The sequence below is a fragment of the Aplidium turbinatum genome, chromosome 9 (assembly GCF_918807975.1).
Source record: "Aplidium turbinatum chromosome 9, kaAplTurb1.1, whole genome shotgun sequence".
NCBI lineage: Eukaryota > Metazoa > Chordata > Ascidiacea > Aplousobranchia > Polyclinidae > Aplidium > Aplidium turbinatum.
The window spans coordinates 20,761,445-20,782,567 of record NC_137480.1 but is presented as its reverse complement, the minus strand read 5'-3'; the positions used below and the strand labels follow the sequence as shown (position 1 = coordinate 20,782,567).

Sequence of the window (21,123 nt, the reverse complement as noted above, 5' to 3'; positions counted from 1 at the left end):
TTAGGGTGAGACATTAACATTTACAAAAAAAGTTTTTTTTGGACCACCCTAATGGATATGTGCGGAACAACAAATTGTCAAGTTGCATTGTGCATCCTACAAGGAAAGAAAAGCATTTATACCTATTATTTGACTTCACACACAATTTTCAAAATATTTTTAATAATTTTCTGAATAGAAAGAGAATGCACTTTCCTCCTGTTGGTGAAGATCATAGACACATCCTTTGTGAAAAATGCACTGCTCATTTTCAGCATATAAAACGCTTGTATGCTCTTGAGGAACACAAGCCTCTGAAGGCTGCATTTGCACTGAGGAAAGCATCGCTAAATCCCAGCAGCATAGCACGTACATCACCTGGCAACATGCTTTAAGTAAGTAAAGTTGTAAAATATGGTATTAATGACAAAGACCCATCTGTGAATTGAGTATAGAACTCACTGCCTTGTAATGCATACACATAAATGGTGCTCAACTGGTGTAGTTTCTATCTTGTATGCAGAAAGGTTTTGTCCGGATGATATGAGCATTAAGCACAACAACATTATAAAATAGCATTTGAAATTGGTCGGTTATGACATCACAAAAACATGTATAAAAGGAAGATTTTCATTCATAAACATGAATCATTACTTTCCCACAGCTGTATTATTCCTGCTAGTAGACTAATTTAGGTTAGCACTATTACTGGAAACTGTGTACGAAATTAAGAATAAAAAATACTGAATAAGACTATTTTTGCCAGCCGCAAGCCAACGATGGCCTTTGCTATTTTCAGGTGTGTTCTGTGAATCAACAGCGCATGCCTTGGAGTTGTATGCTGAACCTGAAAGCAATGCTGGGTTCCTGGAAACATCAAGATTTGTGAAATTCATATCTAACATTTGGAAAATCATGTCCGTTAAATCACCATTTAAGGGTATGTCATGTCACTATACTGATGTCTCAAATTTTGGATATATATAAAGCAGACTTCGTACAACCAACTTCAACTTTTTTTTCAATCAAATTAGATCATGAGCAAGTGGTAGAATCACTATCACCGGCAACTATTCCAACACATTAATAGCCAAATTCAGGACTTGTAGACTACATGAGGAAACATTTGCTACTGATAGCGGTTCGACATGTTACTTTCCAGGCGTTGCACTCTCTTATAAACGGTTACATATTAATGCAATGTTATTGATGAAATTTTTTTCTTTTTTGTTTGTGAAATACTCACTTAACTCACTGCATTCTGTGTTTTGAAGGTGTAGCAAAAAAGGATGACATGTGCATGCCAATGACATTTCCTAAAGAAGGAGAGGATCAACCTCCCATCATGTGCTACCTTGCAGCTGCAGTTAATATATTTGTGAAGTGGCAACAATCTGGAAATGCTGGTCTCACTGAGCAAACATTCTTGGCATGCATTCAAACGATGACAGCAGTGCCCGAACTTGCTCAGTATTTGCATGACAGTTTGGGATTTATGTACATTCTTCCAGGAAAATTCACCTCCGATCCCATTGAAGGTCGCTTTTGCTGGTATCGCCAAGCGAATAGAGGAAACTTCTTCATGTCCATCAAACAGCTATTGGAAGCTGAGAAGAAAATTCGAAAGCTCAGCTTACTGCAACAACATGGCTTACAAGCTGCATCCCAATTAAGCAATCTCGACGCTGTTTCAGTTGAGAGTGTGAACACTAGTAATTCATCAGCCATCTCGGAAATTGCATGGCTGATCCAACTTTTTTCCGAAGTTACTCTTGACGTCATGGAAGAAAATGACGCTAATGTAGCCTTTTATGTTAGTGGATACATTGGACGCAGTATTTCACGCCGTCGACATTGTTTGCCTTGTAAAACACTTTTGATTAAGTGCGATGACGCTCCTCCTATGCCTGAATGCGAGTCCTCTGAACATGCTCAACTGTTTGAAATTGCAGATCGCGGTGGTCTGTCAGTGCCAACAGAGTTGTGCTTCGCTGTAACGACAATGGCTGTTCAGTATTACGATGTCATACTCAGCAATCCTTCTGCTGAAAAGAAAATGCTCACCCTACCAAACTCACGCTCTGCTTTTATTCGAGCCGTTAAAAATGCAGCAGAGACGTCATTCGGTTTGCAAGCTGATGTGGCTTGTTCAAAAGACCACTGCAATTTCGAGTTGATTGGAAAAACTTCGTTTAATTGTTTTGCCAAAAATCAACTAAAACGTTTGAACGCTCCCAGGCGCGAGGAACCCGCGAAGATGGCTCAAACAGTACGCAAGCTTACGAGTGGTGGTTCACGCAAGACTGCAAATACTTGAATTTGTGTCATTGCCTGATTGTGGTTACAGTGTGAAGTTATGATATCTGATTGTCCAGTGATATTTATGGGTATTATTTTTGTTTGTGTACATAGCCTAGTAGCCAAGTTTATGAACAATAAGCCATTAGTCGTTTTTTCCTTTTGTCAATTCTACATGTAACCTAACGTTTTTATGTAGCCTAATGAATTGGTTATAACTTACAATATTAATAATTTTGTCATCATCATAAGATTGACAATAATGTACAGATACAACTTTTGTGAAACGACGAATAAAACAGCCAGTGCAAAACAAACATTTTCTCGTGTAGTAACACCGCATTGTGCAATTCATTGTAGACAACATGGTTAGCCCTTCAGTTGGACGGACGGATTTTGCGTTTCGCATCCCGTTAGTGTCTAGGTATCCCTGCCACAGGTCTGGTCACCAAGATGGAACGAGTGAAAGTTCCGCTCGTTGAAATGTTGTTGTCTGTAAAGTATTCCAAATACGGCTATGGAGTCGGAGAGATTCTGGCGTGTCCGGAGTTGGAGTTGGCAAGTTATAAACAAAGGAGTCTGAATCGTATAATTTTCTCCCAACTCAACACCTCTGTATTCCATCCACCTGGCGATGATAAAGGGAGAAAAGTTGTTAAAAATAGGTTACTCATGCACACATCACGAAAGCCGTACCATCATCGCTACTTGATGTTGCGATAAGTAGGCTAGCTTAATTAGTAGTTATACAGATTCCTGTTTTTTTTTGGCACAAGGTTAGGCGCTTAACCCTATCTGTTATTCGTTTCAAAGACGCGCGAAAAGCACGAGACGTGGCCATTTGAACACGCCCTGATTAATGGCTTATAACTCAGCCGCTAAATATCGCACATTTGAGAAAATTGGCATGCACATAGTCATATGCTTTTATTTTATATTGTAATTATTTGTTTTCGAAATAAATGCTTAGTTTGTGTAGCCTACTCTGAAAACATATGTTGCAAAAAAGCTCTAAAAACGCGAATTTTGCTGGCATTTAGTCATTTTATGTCCGATTTTCTTCGTTCGAATTTAAATTTTGATGATTTGTGAACATTCAAAAAAATACTTTGAAACAAATTACTTTTTTCCTACAATAAATGTAGTATTTTTCATATTCATACTACATCAAGCGGTTTTGAGGTTGTGATGAATTGCACTGATAGGTTCTCCGCATGTGGTCATGGCTGCTTAGCATCGTAGTATAATCATGACAAATCAAAGATCATGAAAAGCATGATAGATGACAAATCAAGATGAATGAAAGCATAAAATAGTTGTCGCGATCCCAGCCAGCAAATCATTTTTTTACATTGATTCAACGTTCGCAGATTGATTTTCTGGTTGAAAAAACTCTAGTTTATCACATTCTTTCCCAGCCAGCAAAATTGGTCCTTTTTACATTTATTTAACGTCTGCAGACGTTGAATCATTGATGAAAGTGGTTGATTTACTGGCTGGGTTAGAAGTATAGGTAACGCGATTTCCAGTCAGCTGTTTTGTCAGGCGTTTCATTTCATAGAGTGTAGCTTTCATTTCAACCTGCCAAAATGTTTTAGAATCAAAAGAAAAAAAAACTTCTTTTTGATACTTTTCAATGTAGCTAAACGTTGAAACGATATAAAAGCTAACTTTTCTGCCTGGGCTGCAGCTTTTTGCTAAATTTCCCAGACAGCAAAATCCGTCATTTTTCAAACGTTGAATTAATGTAAAAATGAGGGTTTTCTGTCAGGGTTGTTTAACTTGAGTCTGGCAATGTCGAGACAATGTAAGAAAAGTTAATTTACTTTTCAAGATTCAAAATGAAATGTAGGCCTACCACAATTCTGAATCAACACACATCGAATGATCGTGGAGTTATGAAAAATTCAGTTTACAAGCATTTAGCGAAACACAATGCTCGCTGTTCTGTAGTGAGTAGTTAGTGGTCACAGCGGTAAACCATAATCTCTTCGTGGGAAAATTTTAACATAAAGTTCCCGAATCCGTTCGTCTGTATATAATGACCGAAGAAACACACACTTGAACTTCTTTTCAAACAGTGTATTTCTGTAAAATTAGCCCGCGGCTATCGAAATGGGGTGCAACGCGATACACCTCTAAAACTGTCACTACGATACAGATTACTTGGATAAAAGACGGAGAATTTGTCCAGCTAGCAAGCACCAAATAAACCAGTTAAATGTGCGACCGACTTCCAACAAACAACTTCGAGAATGAATCAGAAAAATTTGTGATAACTCAAAGACACGCCAGCAGTAGCGCGACGCAACATTTCATGTCCAAACAGGTTTTAACTGAAACAGGTTTGACACGAGTCTTACGGACGATGGTGCAATTTTGGCTCATGTTTTAGGAATTTCCATGACGTAAGATTCAGTAGACTTGAACGGTTTTTATATGACGTTTGACCAGGCGAACAACCGTCTGGAACAGTTAGGTCAGTGGTTCCCAAACTTTTTCAGCTTGTGGCACCACTAGAAAAATTATAAAATGCTCGCGGCACACTTACAAAAGAAAATTTGCTTTAAAAAAAATTATTTTTACCTGTTAATGCGATGGATGTGCTTGTTTATATGACTGAAACGAGGTTGCATTGTTGACAAACATACCCGCATTTCATCGTCAATTCCAAGCAGTCTCTCTCGTTTACAGCTTTTAATTTCAGTCAAAACAGAAAAGCCATGTTCATTGTTCACATAGCCACGAAGATGCAAATAGCAATATAATTTTGATTGCTTTTGCACCGATCATAGAATAGGATTTGATTGATTGATTGATTGATTGAATCTTTATCCTCGGACTGGGAAAGCTTCTTGCAGAGCTTAATCCTGGCAGTTTCGCATACTTGTAGAGGCTTTGAATTACTGACGCAGGCCCGGTCACCGAGATTTACAGAGTGAAGTTTCCGATTGTTGAAGTCTTGTTGCCGGGGAACTATTCCATCCATTAGATGCCGCTGAATGGAGAGCAGTCCTTAACGTGCGTTGCTCAAGCGCACACCCCGAGAGTCGAACCAGCGCCGCTTGATCTTGAAGCTTTTTCGTTCCAGAAGTGAATTTGGAAGCAGACAGCCAAAACTCATCCAAGTTTTTGTGGAAACAGCGTTTGAAAAAACGGGTCGTTTCGTAAATCAATAAGGTGTTCTTCTTCTGCAGAAAGATTGCTTGATTCATTGCTTCCAAATGGATTAACTACCCATCTAAAGTTGTTAATAGCAAATTCTGGGAAGTGATGTTGCAGTGCAAGCTGAAGTCCAGACAATGTGTTCATGATTTGCGGAATGATTTCTTGTTTAGGCCTATGAGTTGATTCATTAAGAGCGGGAAACGAATCAAAGACTTTCTTCGATCTTTTATTTTTCCCCTGCATTGAAAGACAAGTAGACAACCATCAGTATTCAGTACAAACGCTCACGCAGTTACTCCATTTCAACTCAGAAAGCAAAACATTTTTATCTACCAATTTGAATATATGTCTTCTCCTTTGGTTGTACCCTTCAATCCTTTGCAAAACAAACATTCATTTACCAATGTTTCAGTATTAATGAAGAGAATAAAAGCCAGCAGATGAGATTTCCCAGTTCTGTCAGCAGATTCGTTAATTTGTAAAGACCATAGTAGGCCTACAGACAGCTCGTTGTCTGTAGAAACAACGTGTTGGCGAACTTTATCCTTTAAATCTGAGGATAGCTCTTCTATCCTTCGTAAAATTATGTTATTTGACAACGGAACTCTAACTTTTTCGGGTGAAGCACTACCAAACATTTCTTCAACAACAACGGCTAATGCTGGTCCAATTACTGTTTTTGCGTCCGTGTGTGCTTTTTGATGTTTCGCCAACAAGTGAGCCACTTTGTAACTTGCAATCAATCCTTTTTCCGGCAGCTTGAGGTAGCTATTCATGATCTTTGCCTGCTTGTTTGTTTGGGACTTCAGGTTCGCAAAATATCCTTTTGGTTTATCCTTCCATGTTGGATGCTTTTTCTCCAAATGTCTGCTAAGCTTACTGGGAACAAGCGACTCATTAGATAAGGCTTCATTGCAGATAACGCAGAAAGGTTGTTGGTTATCTTTGGGTCCTGAAGCAATAAACCCGTACTGAACGTATTCTTTAGCAGCCCAATTATGACATGGCAATTACCCTACTCTATCGGCAATGCCATAATTGGTTTCATCGTCACATGTGCTTATTTATTATCTATTGAAGCAGTTAGAGCGCTTTTAAGTCGCATTTGCTTGTCTGCATGGCTTATTTTAAATATCTATACAGTTTTTTTCCAAAATTCCAAAAAGATTTGCGGCACACTTGAGAATCTGAGGCGGCACACTAGTGTGCCGCGGCACAGTTTGGGAATCACTGAGTTAGGTAGTGCTGATGCCAGGAAGATCGCTCCTTCTCAACTGCACATGTCATGAATGGCATAACATACATAGTTTCAACATGTGCTTTGTGCAAAAAGGCAGATTGCATTTGGAGCAACGATCAGAAACTTTCCCGAGATTATTTCTTTTTTTGGAATAACCCGTTCCTCTGATGTCGTCTACACATATGGTACAACGCTTTGTGGATGGCTGTGGTTGATGATTCGGTTGTGATTAGCCCTGTTTTTCTTTTCAGAAGTAGCAAAGTGTAAATACTAAACTGAAGTAACGGATCATTCCTAGTTGCCAAAGTTTGCTTTTTATGTTTTGAACACGTCGAATCTTCGTAAAAACTGGTCAACTTTAGTTGCCCAGATCGTGCAATGACGCAACAAAAACTGCCTGGATTGAGTTAAACGATAAATTGTATGAGTCCCATTGCGTTTAGTTCTTAGTTTTAATGTGTGATTGATGACTTGACTCGCGGTTGACTGCGGCCACTGTGTAATGTGTATACAATAGCAGAAGCGATGAGTCATTTCGAGGCCGGTTGCCAAAATATAGGAATTCAGACAAAATTTCTGAACAACCTGTGGCAAAATGCTTATTGTGAACCACATAGTTCCAAAAATAACCAAATTAGCTTTAAACGATGCTCAAATGATAAAAAGTAAAAGTCAAGAAATATCAACGTTTTAGGAATATCCCTTCCATATAAAATTTCAAAACTAGTGAAGGGCGTGGCCATTTGGCCACGTCTGATAACAGGTCGAGTTAACCTAACTGACTGAGCTACAGGGAAGAATAATGTATATTTTCTTGGTCTTACTATGCAGGAAATTCAGACCTTCCACTCCATTTGGTAGCTGAAACATAGAATATTTGTAGTGCTCTGCGTTGCGTTTCCCAACCTCACTCTCGCATGGCGTAACTCAAAAGTTTGACGCCTATAGGCTACACAGAAACAGTTTAGTCCTAAATAGGCCTAGCCTACCTTACAATCAGTGCTGTATTCGAGGGTATACAGCGGTATACGCAGTAGCTTTTTCGAGCAATTATAGTAGCCTATACCCTCTGGTTTTCCAAAGAGAATGCGTATGCAATCCTTGCTGGTTCTTGACAACTAGGCCTACTACAGAATTCTAAAATGGTGCCAATTAACGCGAATCAATTCATTCAGAGCATTGTTAGCAGGATGCAAATGAGACTTTGCGCTATTGCTGACACTGACAATGGTCAGCTAATGGTTGATATTGCTAACTTGCAACCTGAAAAATGACAGCTATTTCAACTTTACCTTGTTCGACAGCAGAATGTGAACGTGGTTTCAGTTTAATGAACAATATTATCACAGGTTTAAAAGCATCTTTGCTCATTGATAATGTGAGCTGTTTAATGTTTATTAATTGCAATTTGCAATGGACCACCTGTGGCTCAATTTACCGCTAAAAATATATAAGATCCTGGCTGCTAAACCACTGATCAGCTAAGGAGACTAGATCCCAAATTTGTAAAGAGGATAAAGATTAGATTCCTCTCGGCAGGCTGTTTGGAATGTTCTCATAGAAAAATAAACAATTTTGTAGGCCTTCCTCTCGTCCAACTTTGATGTTGATAATTCAAGTTATGGTACAATAAAGGTTAGTATTTTGCAAGTTGTATATTATTGATCATTTTGGAAAATCTGACAGTATACTCTGTGCTTTTTTTTACAAACACAGCACTGTTCATGTTATGGTAGAATAAAGATTAGTATTTTGCAAGTTGTGTATTTAATTTATCATTTTATCAAATCTGAGACAGTATACCCTGTGCTTTTTTTACGAATACAGCACTGCTTACAATCATACTTCGGTTGGTCAAATTAGCAGTGAAAGTGATGACATCAGGAATGAAAGAATGAAGTGTGGTTGTATTTGGTCTTCATGCTAATTGGTATATTGCTATAGCCTAGCTGTAGCTTAAGTTATAAACGAAACCAAGTATTTACAGAAATTATTGAATAAACTGTAACCTACCGGTACGCAACAAAAAAATAATAGCCTAGCCCTAAGTAAGGTAGGCCTAGTTGTTGTTTTAGAAATGGGTAAGCTAGAGGTCAATATTGGTCCGTCGCTTAAACGAAAATGAACTTTACATCTTGATAAACAATACGACTTAGGCCTAATGGTTCATTTCAAAACATTAACAGTTAATTTTGTATGATGTTCCATGTTGTTAGAAAAGTTTTTTCAATGGAAAAGGCTAGGCTACCGGTTTTAAGCAATTCAACGGTTTAATCAATGCAATGGATATGAAATAAGAATATACCGTAAGCCTAATTCGAGATCACTGAATGTTTTCACCATGTTTGTCTTCGTTAAATATCGTGAAGATTACTTCCCGAAATTATTAGGCTACTTAAATATGGATTTCAACCCGTATGCATCCGGTGGGAAGTTTGTCAAACGAATAGCATCGCGCGAAGAGCAATCTGTGATCTGGCGATTTTCATTTAGATTTACTGTAGCCTATGGTTGAACTCAGCACAAGGATTTAACCAAGTTTATGTAACACGTTCTTCCTTTTAAACGGTTCAAAATTATGCATAGCTCCCCCCAAGTAAAGTTTGCTAGTTTGGCAATGGCATAGCCTAAGTTTGCTAGTTTGACTGAAGATATCAATGCCATTGACTGATAATGACAATTTATTAAAGTTACCAAAATGTAAGGTCAGGTACTGCGCAAAAAGCGAAGCTAAGTCGTGCAACAACAAAATAGCCTATTAAAACAATTGAAAAATGAACACAAATTAAAACGATAAACGTCTGTAGGCTACCCTGTCAGAGATAAAAACCGACGTTCCAATCACAAAATAAGATGTTTTTGGCTTTTTCAGTTTCAAGTCAATCTTGGTCTTGGCTAGATTTTGATTCTATTGGCAATCAACTGAGAGGCTTTTAAGAATGTGTTGTGTTTGATAACCAACACCTAGATTAAGTCGTGATAGGGGAATAGCATACTAATGTATCTGATACCAAAGAAAATAGATGCGGTAATAAATATATAAATAGAAAAGAGATACCGCCCTACGGTATCTGAGAAGTGTCTGGCGGCGCTGTTATCCCAGGGATCAAACCGAAGCCAGTTCTCTTTTCCATTGATTTGAAGTCTGCAGATGTTCTATTCATGTCATAAATGGTTGGGTTGAAGGCCATAGGATAGTAGCCTAGTGGTGAAATCGCATTCTCAAAAGTGGTAGGCAAGAATGCAAATGGTCAAAACAAATAAAATGGAAAAAGGTTAAAATCTATGAAATTAGGCTATCCACATAGCCTACGGTGCGGTACGACCAATGTTTTTTCTTTATCAAGAATTAGGGTTGCTAAAAAATAAAAATGAGCTCTTCTGCAAATAAAAGCTGTGTAGGCCTACTTTCGATTGTATTCCTGATGAACTACGCATCCAGCGAATGGTTTTCATCTATCGGTCAAATGGAAGATTTGCTTCGTATCGACTTGGATTTGCTTTCTTCCCTTCGGGAGTACATCCACGCAGAGCAAACAAGAATACAACAGATTCAAAGGTTGTCTTTGCTTTAAAGTTTCACATAAGTTACATGCGCGAGATACTGCGCTCGAGGCTTTAATTACGTCGTAAAAAGAGAGTAGGCCGCCAACAGGCAAATGTGTTTCGCTTTTAAACTTTTTTGAAACTGAAGGCTAACAGTATAGATAGACTATAATAGAGGTTTTATCATAGCAAAAAAGTTTAACACGTTGTAATTTCACCTTTTTACACATAAGATAAAAAACTAATTTTATCTAAAGATTATTGTTATGATATTCTTTGCTAGTCGATATAAAAATTTCGGCTAATTTCAATAATTCAATAGCATTCATTTATGTTTCAGTCTTGCTGACCAGTATGAAGAAGAGTTTACAAATGCCCAATTTAATATTGTCGAATACCTTGGCCACCCAATTAATCAATATCAACTTGTCAATCAATTTGTTTCAAAATGGTCAGCGATAAAAAGCCTCGTTACAAAAGATGAAACGTCTGGTGAGTTGGTAGGCTACTTGGCATCTATTCGTAGACACCGAGGTGACCAGTTTCTAAAGTACCGCAGCAAAGGCTGAGGACTGAAGTAACAGGACCAATCTAAGACCCGGGTTAAAAATCGATCTTGATTCAATGTCTTTTTAATAACGCAGCAACAGTTTACTTGCCTGGTTTTTATATTAAAAATCGATTTCTCTATACTGTTATGGCATCATAAGTCTAACAACGTCGTTTGACGTTCAACAAGAAAGTGAAACTTTGAAGTTTCAAAAAATCTTGAAGAAGATTTTTATTGTTTAACTTTTTTATATATCAAATCTACACTTTAGCATTTTTATCGCATTTGTCTTCCAAGAGACAATATTTTCCAAATGAAATCGACAAAATGGAAACTGCAAAAGCAATTATGAGACTACAAGACGCTTATGAACTTGACACTCATGAGATAGCTCAAGGAAGTATAAACGGTAAAAATAACTTTGTTTTAGTTCATCAACAGTGTATAGCCTACTGTATATAACTTATAAACTTCAGTGCATGATATTTTATACTGTAGATTAATAATTAATTATTATTTAAAAAAGTGGTTGATATTTAGAGAATTTTCATCTACATGTGATATTACAATACAAACTCTGAAACGTTTTATATAAGTTAGCCACTGTAGTAGTTGGTAAGTAATGGAGAATGTGCTTAAATATTTTAAATTTCCAGGTCAAGTTTAAGCTGGCACAATGCTTTCTATCTGCAATGCATATTTCTAGCTGCACTAATAGCAAGTATTTCGTTTTAAAAATGCAATTACATAAAATTTATCATGATCTTTCATAGGTCTTAAATCAAGTCATCCTCTAACCCCGAATGACTGCTTCTATATTGGTAGAACAGCTTTCTTAGAGAAAGATTACTATCATTGTGCATTATGGATGAACGAAGTATCACTATTCAATGAAATGGAATATAAATCATTCACACGATTTTATGTCTTAGAGCATCTTTCCTTCTGCATGGCACAGGTAATTTATTTTATTATTCAATCCATTATCGTTTTTCCGGATTTGTCGACATAAGCAGTGGCATAGGCTAATTAAAAGTTGCTGTGGGGAGCAAGCAAGTAAGATGGCTCCAATGACATTGTTGATCTAAGAGTTTTTCATTCAAATCTTGCAATTTTTCATTCTCACAATTGGGCGTAGGCCTGTATGTAACCTATATCCAACAGAGCTATAGAGATGTGCCGAACAGTGGCGTTGACAAGGAAGGTCCAGGGGGTACTTTTGGTCCTGGGCCCGAGATCATTTTAAGGAGCCATAAGTTTTCTAAAGGCCCCAGGAACTTAAAAAAAAACACTACGCATTCTTTGTATATACAGTAGTGCGTTTCTCTCAGGCGTGTCTTGATTTGGGGCCGAAAGATGTTATTAGGCCCAAATTTTCTCTCAAATGCCCTTGTGACGAATGTAATATCAGCTATCATTGGAGCTACGAGGGCGAAGCACTATGTGTTTGGTGTAAAATTCTATCTGAAAGAGGCCAAAGGTTTTACAATTAATATAGTTGTTTACAATTACGGTAACCAGATAAAAGGATTTATCTCCCTTATACTTGAAGTTTCGACAAAAGAGACAAAATTATGCAGCTTGAGTCATTCGCATTTCTAGAAAAACAAATCAACACTTAAATAGGTTCATCGATTAATCCAAATAGTTCCCCTGTTAGTTTTTATTAGTTTGTTTATTTGAGACTGCAGCGAAACCAAAGGTAGGGGAAGGGAAGGTAACTTGATACGGAAGGTAATTTGATACAACCCCCCTACAGAAATGTACAAAAAATATTGGTCAAAAATATTGTCATTAGGTGGAAGATCTGTGAAAATAATGCCTACAAAAATTGCACCATGCAGCTAACTCGTGCTTTTATGGCATAAAATTGTGAAAGTGTGTTTTTTGAGTATTTTTGTAAAAATTTTAACTCATGATTATCTTCGTCTGGAAAATTAAAGAAAAGTTTCTGAAAGATGAAACCAAACTCATTTGACAGTTCATTGATAAGGCTTCAAGGGCATGTCACGTTTTTTCTGCAATGTGCATCCAAGCATACAAAAATCAGTATTTTATAACTTTTTTTGAAAAAGGTAAATTGATACATGTGGAGAAGGTAAATTGATACAGTATATTAAATTCTTTTTTGTTAGTGTAATAATAATATAATAATAATTTATTTGCATCAGACAAAGCTGTCCATATCCAAAACAAAACAACAAAATAATACACAAACTGCAAATGCACAAATAACGAACAACAACAACGAAATAACATCAAATAATAAATGTTGACATTGATCTACTTGATTTAAATAAGTTATTCTTTATTAACAAGACCTGCTACTTTGGGAAACAACTATTATATAAGCTTTTGTAGGCCTACACGCTATCTGCTGTCAAAAAATGAGAAAAGTGCAAAGCACCCCCCTTGAATAAGAACTCCAGCCAATGATCCTTCCCATGACCATCCCGCTGCAGAAGCTTCGCCGCACACATGGGCCTCAACAGTCATCTTTGCACCCAAGCACGCCAACCACATATTAAATTTTCATTTATTGCTTTGCTGTCAAAGGGGATTTCTGTATTAGTTTTACTGTATCAAATTACCTTCCGGGTGTATCAATTTACCTTCCGTGGAAGGTAATTTGATACATTTGAGTGACGTTTTTAAAATTTCAATTAAAAAAAAAGTAACAAAAATAAAAAAGTGAAAATGTTTTTAAAAAGTGTGTAAGGAATCAGACTTTCATTTCAGCTTAAAATCAATAGTTTGTGTCAGATAATTTTCAGTTAACAGGCAAAAATGTTAAAAGTGTATCAAATTACCTTCCCTTCCCCTAAATGTTGTAGCTTATTAGCATTGTAACCAAAATAAATTTATTTTTAGGAACGAAACTTTCAAACAGCTCTGAACATCACATCGGAAATGTTGAAAATGCAACCCTTTCATAAACGTTTGTTGAAAAAGTTATATTTTTACAGGTGGGCTCCCAGCTAGCAAGCCCCCATAGGTCAGGCATGGACTCCATATGGGCTTGCTAGCTGGACTGATGTAACGTAGCTACTTCTTCCTCGCATATCAAAATGAATCCTTTTTTCAACATAAAGATTATTATTGGCTCATCAAGACTTAATGTTACCGTCATAGTCAAAAACTTTACATGACATATTTTTCAGAAGAGCATTAGAAGCACAAATGAAAAGATGCAAAAAAGACAACATTGCTGTGTCAGTAGAAATGTCGCAACGCAAAAGCTCCAATTTCAGACGTGAAAGATACGAGTGGCTTTGTCATCGAGAAAAAAATGTTTTTGTAAGTATAAGCAGGGCGTAAACCAGAAAAAAATTGAGGGAGAGGGCAAATAAATAATATAGCACATGTCAGTGGATCTGGTAACGATTCGGAAAAAGGCAAGCACCCAGAAAAGATTTGGGGGGGCTCCCCCAGATTTTTTTTGGAAAATTACTTAAAATTGCGCATTCTAAGAGTAGTTTACAACAGAAGGTAAACTGTTTATTCAAAATATTTCAAAGGAAGGTAATCGCCCTTTATTTTGCCCTTGATCTTAGAATCATACAAAAAAAGAACAGTTAAACATTTTCGATGGGCATATGGGTTCTTGCTTATAGACCTCGATCAAAATGTGCTGTAGAATGTAATATCGTGAAATAAGTTGTAGGCCAATATTCCACTGCGGAAGCCTTCGAGAAATACAAAAAAAAGTTGTGATATTTTTCTAACAAGTAGACTTGAAGTTGATAGTTATTTCTTATTTTTTGATTGTAGATACAATTTGAATAAGAAGTTTACCATTGACTAAATCAAAAGCATTTATGTGGGTTGAATGTGGGCAGCCCACTTTACACTGATTCTAAGATGAAAACTAAGCTTCTTCTCTCGTGTTGTCGCTATATGTCAGGGCATCCGTTGGTTAGCCACTGCCTGGTGTCGTCATCGATGGAAATTAGGCCTTCCATACCATGGGGTGGTCTGATTGTTCATGTCAATGCAACGATGGGTATTTTTTCATCTAACAAGAATGTTTTATTATCAGTGCAACCATTTTTCTTAAAACTAAACATTCCCACTCAAAAGCCTTTTAGCAAACCAGCGTCTGCACATATGGGTAGGCTATACGTAACTTGGTAGATTGAAATTGCAAAAAAAGTAGCTAGAATCCAGATAATAGTCTTATAATATGTCTTCATAGCCTACATTGTGCAAGGAAATCTGTCTTCCATGATTTGTTTGGAACTGGTATTATTATTATTTCTCTTAATGCAGTTTTGCTAACATTTTTTTGTTTGAGTTTCCTTTAGCCTACTCCTTAAATTTTGCTCGACGATAAACTGTTCTAACTTGCAATACCGTTGGCACTGCTTGCATATTTTCACAGTGTTACCTACCTGCTAAGTAGCCTATAACTAATCTTTCAGCCATCAAACATCGAAAAGCTATTGAAATGTTATTATTGGACAAACAACAACCATCCTCGTCTTATCCTTCAACCTGTCAAGCTCGAAGAAATGTGGGATTCTCCGCATTTGGTGCGTTTCTATGACGTCATCTCTGATCATGATATAAACGTCATTCACTCTCTTGCCAAACCTCTGGTGAGTTGAAAATGCAGAGCTAACAAGTTAACATAGTGTAAGTTTCTATTCAACAATTTATTTGAATTGCAAAAATGTGCACAGCATTTTATAGGTTTGCATTTTAAAAGATGTGGTAGGCCATGTCAAGTTATTTAAACTCAACCCTTGATTTGTTACTTTTCGTATCGGACCCCTCTTTTCTCAGTTTGAGAATAAAAGTCGGGGACTATAAAAGTTCCCTTAATCAGAAGGTGCTTGACTTGACCAAGCAAAGAGCTCTAAAATTAGGATGAGCCCAGATAACAGGCTTACGCTGGTAATCGGGAGGGTGACTTGAATACTTAATGAGCACTGTAAGTTAGTAATAAAACTGTGTCTTTGTCTTCTTTTTGAGTACTGTAACACTAAAATGTGATAGAAATGTGGTTAAAAATCAGGAAACAGTGACAGATTCTAATAGAACGATAACCTCATTATAGTCTACTTGAGAACGTGCTTTGCTCGGTAACTACCCTACATGCGACATAAATCTTAACCACCGGAAGCAAAGGTATCTGTTTGCATTTAGGAAAGGGATGAATGCAACAAAACCTGTCATACACTTTTTTATGTTTTAAGTTGCGCCGATCTACAGTCGTAAATACCACTTCTGGTGCCTTGGTGCATGCGAGTTATCGTGTCAGTAAAAGTGCTTGGTTAAAAAATGACCAGAGTCAAACCGTGGCTAAGGTCAATCAAAGAATATCTGACATTACTGGTTTATCGATGAAAACGGCCGAGTTTTTGCAGGTAAAAAACGATTTATTTTATTGAAGTTATTATTGATTGTTTAATTGCATCAAAATATTCTTGTGGGTGCTTAGACTCTTCATTAAAGTTAACTGGCCAAACAACGGCAGCTCTCCAGTAGCCTCTACTAACTACTAGGTGTGATTCGAAACATTGCCACACGGAATGGTAAAAAGGATAGTAGGCCTACTCTCCATCCCAAACATTCATACTACCGTAGGCCTATTGATTTAGCCCACACCAAAACTTTTAATCTAGCCTAATGTAGCTAAGTCGAAAAGAAAAAGTTTTTGCACGGAAACCTGATTGTTACCTTAACTCCCACATTGACAAAATGCGATCATAGTTTCCCTGAGCTAGAAAAATTATTAAATGCGGAAATACACTCAGGCCCACCATTGGAAAAATGACAAAACATTAAAGTTTATAACCTAACCCAGGGGTCACCAAACTTTTTCCTCTGAGGGCCGGATTGCTGCGAGATTGACAGCTGCGGGCCGGATGCAAATTGCCAAAAGATTATTTAACCGGGTATACTGTATACCCAAGTATATACCAGATCAAAACAAGGGTATACAGCTTAGATCTGTGATAGTGGAAGTCACAACAGAGACAGCAATTGGCATATTTGTAAACTTTTAACCGGACCTACTGGTGTGCGGTTATTACTAGCCAACCTGCTTTGTGCTTTTGAAACAGATACGCTCATTTTGGATGCGTGTGCCGTGTGGTTCGCATTTGCGTTTGGGAATTTTGACGTTTTTTGCACTTTTGCATGCGTAGTTTCTTGTGCCCAGTTCAAGACTACTATAATCACTTTAACAAACAATTAATTAATTATTAGTTTTTTTTACTTCCTGTGCACAATTAAATATTGCTATTTGTGAGGTATACGAAGTTATTAAAAATTGAAAAAAGGTGTATCACGGAGAAAAAGGTTGAAGAGCACTGAGATATACATTATACAACTATTTAGAATCTCCATTGATTTGAATTGAGCACAATAAATAACAAAGTTAGCGGTGGAATAGCAAAGTTGTGATGAAAATCGAAAGGTTGCTGGAAACGTTATCCCCTGCTGTGATACACTGCAGGGCATCGTGCCCTTGAAAAAACATTACATCTTTCCAAATTTGGCCTAGGCTGTCCCCATTTGTGGTGGCCTAATGATAAAGGTGCAATGCGATGGTAGCTCAACAGCAACGTCAGTCCTTTACAAAAAGTTTGGTAACTTTTTTCCTTAACAGTTGTAGTACAGCTGTTATTTCCGCAGCACGTGGCGGGCCGGATGAAATCAGTTCGCGGGCCGGTTCTGGCCCGCGGCCGTAGTTTGGTGACCTCTGACCTAACCTAAATACCAACAGAAGCGACAGCTTTTTATTTTTAATTAGAGATATAATTATAGTGTTATGAATGAAAAAACAAACTTGTTCTCAGAATAATTGTTTTTTGCAGTGGTTGGTTGTGGGTTTAGTTTTGCATCAAATATAGCCTAACTGTGTTTGTTTAAGCTTTCACTTTTAGCATTTGCTTTTCTTTCACGTTTTTTTTTCTAAATTAAAGTCAGCGTTCTTAAAGTCTTCGTGTATAATCCAAAGTTTTATAACTTTGCTGGTTAGATTGCCAATTATGGAATGGGTGGTCAGTACGAATCTCATTACGACTTCGCACAGGTAAGAGCTTTGTTTTTAAAACTCTGCAGTTTTTAAAACCCAACCAACACAGAATAGTTAGCTATAGTGTAGGCTACAACTTGTTGCACATTTGCAACAGTGGACTAGAAAGAGTCAAGTGAAAGTATTTTTTTGTTTTATTTTCTTTACAACTATTTATTCTACTCTTCCAAAAGTCATGTAGGCCTACAGTACTTCCTAAGAATCTTTGTTGCCTATGTGCAATTGTGCATGGTGGGCTACAAGGGAGTGTTGCTACAATGACTCATGTTTATTTATATTTTTGGTGACTGATAAACCTGCTGTCCTACTTTATTTACTCATAAAACAACGATAGCTAAAACAACTAGTTTATAGATGTCGTAGGCTATGATTTAATAAAACATAAGTTTTTTTGTTGTTGATATGTTAATCACCCATAGGCCTGCTGACTTTTTTCAAAACCATACCGGTATTATCAAACTACCTTTCAGCGTATTACGGATAGAAAAACATACATAACTTATTTGACAACAATTTTAGGAAGGGGAGATGCATTTCAAAGAATGGCAGGGAAATAGAATTGCATCTTTTTTGATCTACGTAAGTATAAACTATAGAGAGTTGTATTCAAAAGCTATGCCAACGTGCAAGCTTAAAATTTGACTGGAGGCTGATTTGTAAAACTAACAATAGTCAGAATGACAGGCCGATAGTTCAACTAAAACAGGCCGACTATTCAACTATCATATTCATAATTATACTAGTTTCGATCATCCTAATTTTATTTGATATGCTTAGACGAGTGATGTCAGTAGTGGTGGAAATACGGTATTCCCAATTCCTGGTGTAGTTGTGCGACCAATCAAAGGCAGTGCTGCTTTTTGGTACAATTTGTTTCCATCTGGAGAAGGCGATTTTAGGACTTTACACGCCGCTTGTCCAGTACTTGTAGGAATAAAATGGGGTAAGGCTAAATTTTCAGAACTTATTGTTGAAAATGGGCTTGATCTGGCGTTCAGCCGGGGTTTGTCTTGTATTTGTTATAAATTTAAACGAGCTTTTCAAATCATTTTAGAATTTGGTATTGTTTGTCTTGCAAACAGTAGGCTATCGGCAGAAATTCTGCTAAAATGTTTTAAGAAGTCTTGTCTCAGATTTCATAGAATTGAGACATACGAAGGTGAGGCGATTTTACACAACCAATCTTCACATTTGGAACAGTGTCGTAGATTCCTTAGGCCTACAACTACATGCCATTAAGATATATTTTATTTTGCAGTGAGCAACAAGTGGATTCATGAAAGAGGTCAAGAATTTCGTCGAAAGTGTCGTCTGAAACGCTACGCTGACAACCGCTTGTTTTGATCACTGATGGTGACCTCACGCAATGCTTGTATGACAACTGCATCGAATTTATCAATTTGATATTGTGTCTTTATAATTGTACTGTAGGTTGCGTTGCTGAACAAATTATAACTTTCATTCTCACATCAGGTGATAAATATTTAACTTTTGAAAAGATAGAGCAAGATCACTGCAAAATATGATTTTTTCATTTTTTTGCTAAGATGTGACTAAGATGTGACTTTTGGTCTCGAGCCGGCTTCAGTTTAATGCGTTTCGATGAAACTCCAGCTTCAATGGCCGCCTCAATTTCATCCTTCTTGCTGAGGATTACCTTCACTGTGGTTCACTTAACTTCAATGCCCCATTTCTTGCTCATCTTCATGGCCAGCTTGGACTGATTTGGCTCCTTCACGTGGCATAGTAACGAGATTAAGGGGTGGCATAGTAAATTTATTTTTTATTAAATTTTGTCGGGGCAATCAAAAGTGGTATAGTTGCGAGAGTGGCATGGTATAATCAGGTGACATAGTAATGAAATTTGCTTTTGTATGCTGTAACGTTTTCGTGATCACTCTGTGAAACAAATACAATAACCTAAGCTCAGATAAAAGTTCAGTGTGTGATTATCAACAACAGTGCCTCGCCGACATTGAATTTACAAGCATTGCCAAAGAAAACAACTCCTTACAATTACGCTTCAAACAGGCCATTTTCATAAGTAGACAGAATCCAAAAATCAACAACCGTGCTGAAAGGGAAGAACTACGTCACCTAATCTACTAATCAACTGATTTAACAAAATTTCACAGCAATAATGCCTAACAACGCAGAAACTCAACACCCAGCAGCCTCAAGCCAAACAAAAGAGCCGCAGTAAAGAACGGCTCACTAACTTCAACACCACTCATCATAGTACACGACTTAGGGAACTGTGTTCCGAAAGCTAGTGCTATTCGCTATTAGTCACAGCGAACTCGCAGCATCAGGTTGAAACAGGTTGTTAAAATCTACAATGGGCCTAGGCCTACTACATTGTAAGTTAGTGTGACTTAACTACACTGTTAAAATCTACACTAAATACATGACTGTTTGTTCTGGTTTTAAATTGCCTACTGATTGATCATGATTAACTCCCCGATCTGTCACTGGATGTCTTCTACCAACTAAGGCATTCCTTGGAGGCATTTTGCCAGCTACACCGCGGCCAGAGTGTGGTCCTCTCTTGCTAAGCTACAGAACCTAAAAATCTATAACGTGACTATGTACGCATAAGTTTTGCTTGTACAGTATATGTAACCGTGTGTGTTTTGTGACTTGTGTTGTGTTTATGAATATGGGCCTGTCTCTTTAGTGCCTGATGCAAATAAATAAATAAAATAAATAAATAAATAGCTGAGGTAGTTAAGTGCCTAACGAAGATACTTGAAGATCAAGCGGGGCTGGTTCTACTCTCAGGGTGTGCGCTTGAGCAACACATTTCAAGGACTGTGCTGAATGGATTTTCAAGGACTTTCAAGAATTTTTTTCAAGAACTTCAAGGCACAATTTTAAGGACTGCTCTACACCCTGCTCTCATTTTGCATCTAATGGACGGAATATGTCACAGACTTCAACAATTAGAAATTTTACTTGGCCTGTATCAAACTTAGTGATCGGGCCTCAGTCAGCGTTTCAAAGTCTCTGCAAGTAGGCTATGCGAAACTGTCAGGATTAAGCTTTTTAACTCTTTCGCGACCACGGACGTATACACACGTCTTGGGATTTTTGCCATGATGACCAAGGACGTATCCATACGTCCAAGGCAAAAAGGTGTTTCAAGCAAAAAAATGTAAAAAATTTTGATCAAAAAGACAGTAAATTACGTAAACTTTTTTGCTTAAAATTTTCCAAATTTGTCCATATTCATTCTGCTGTATCTCCTAAAGCACTGCGCGCAGAAACGAAGTAAATTTCTTCTGATATGCAGAATTG

The 21,123-nt window shown here is 37.3% G+C and overlaps 2 protein-coding genes across 2 annotated transcripts; both read left to right on the top strand.

Moving 5' to 3' along the window:
* Window positions 1–237: 237 nt before the first annotated feature.
* Window positions 238–2,518, top strand: LOC145777765 (uncharacterized). Its single transcript, XM_082589210.1, has 3 exons — window positions 238–374; window positions 779–919; window positions 1,254–2,518. Exons 2-3 carry the CDS (start codon window positions 895–897, stop codon window positions 2,294–2,296), a joined length of 1,068 nt encoding a protein of 355 aa, XP_082445336.1. The 5' UTR covers window positions 238–374; window positions 779–894; the 3' UTR covers window positions 2,297–2,518.
* A 7,517-nt stretch (window positions 2,519–10,035) lies between these two features.
* On the top strand, window positions 10,036–19,817 carry LOC145777231 (prolyl 4-hydroxylase subunit alpha-1-like). Its single transcript, XM_082588558.1, has 12 exons — window positions 10,036–10,244; window positions 10,572–10,723; window positions 11,053–11,190; window positions 11,555–11,739; window positions 13,653–13,747; window positions 13,943–14,078; window positions 15,203–15,379; window positions 15,980–16,150; window positions 17,770–17,823; window positions 18,346–18,405; window positions 18,604–18,769; window positions 19,085–19,817. The coding sequence occupies exons 1-12, from the start codon at window positions 10,057–10,059 to the stop codon at window positions 19,168–19,170; spliced, it is 1,608 nt and encodes a 535-aa protein (XP_082444684.1). The 5' UTR covers window positions 10,036–10,056; the 3' UTR covers window positions 19,171–19,817.
* The last annotated feature ends 1,306 nt before the right edge of the window (window positions 19,818–21,123 follow it).

Excerpts from the sequence above, each read along its gene's own strand:
- LOC145777765 (XM_082589210.1), top strand. The coding sequence starts at position 895 with ATGTCCGTTAAATCACCATTTAAGG. Across the intron at positions 920-1,253 it reads CGTTAAATCACCATTTAAGG|GTGTAGCAAAAAAGGATGAC; the intron begins GTATGTCATGTC and ends TGTGTTTTGAAG.
- LOC145777231 (XM_082588558.1), top strand. The coding sequence starts at position 10,057 with ATGAGCTCTTCTGCAAATAAAAGCTGTGTAGGCCTACTTTCGATTGTA. Across the intron at positions 10,724-11,052 it reads TACAAAAGATGAAACGTCTG|CATTTTTATCGCATTTGTCT; the intron begins GTGAGTTGGTAG and ends TCTACACTTTAG. Across the intron at positions 15,380-15,979 it reads ACTCTCTTGCCAAACCTCTG|TTGCGCCGATCTACAGTCGT; the intron begins GTGAGTTGAAAA and ends TTATGTTTTAAG.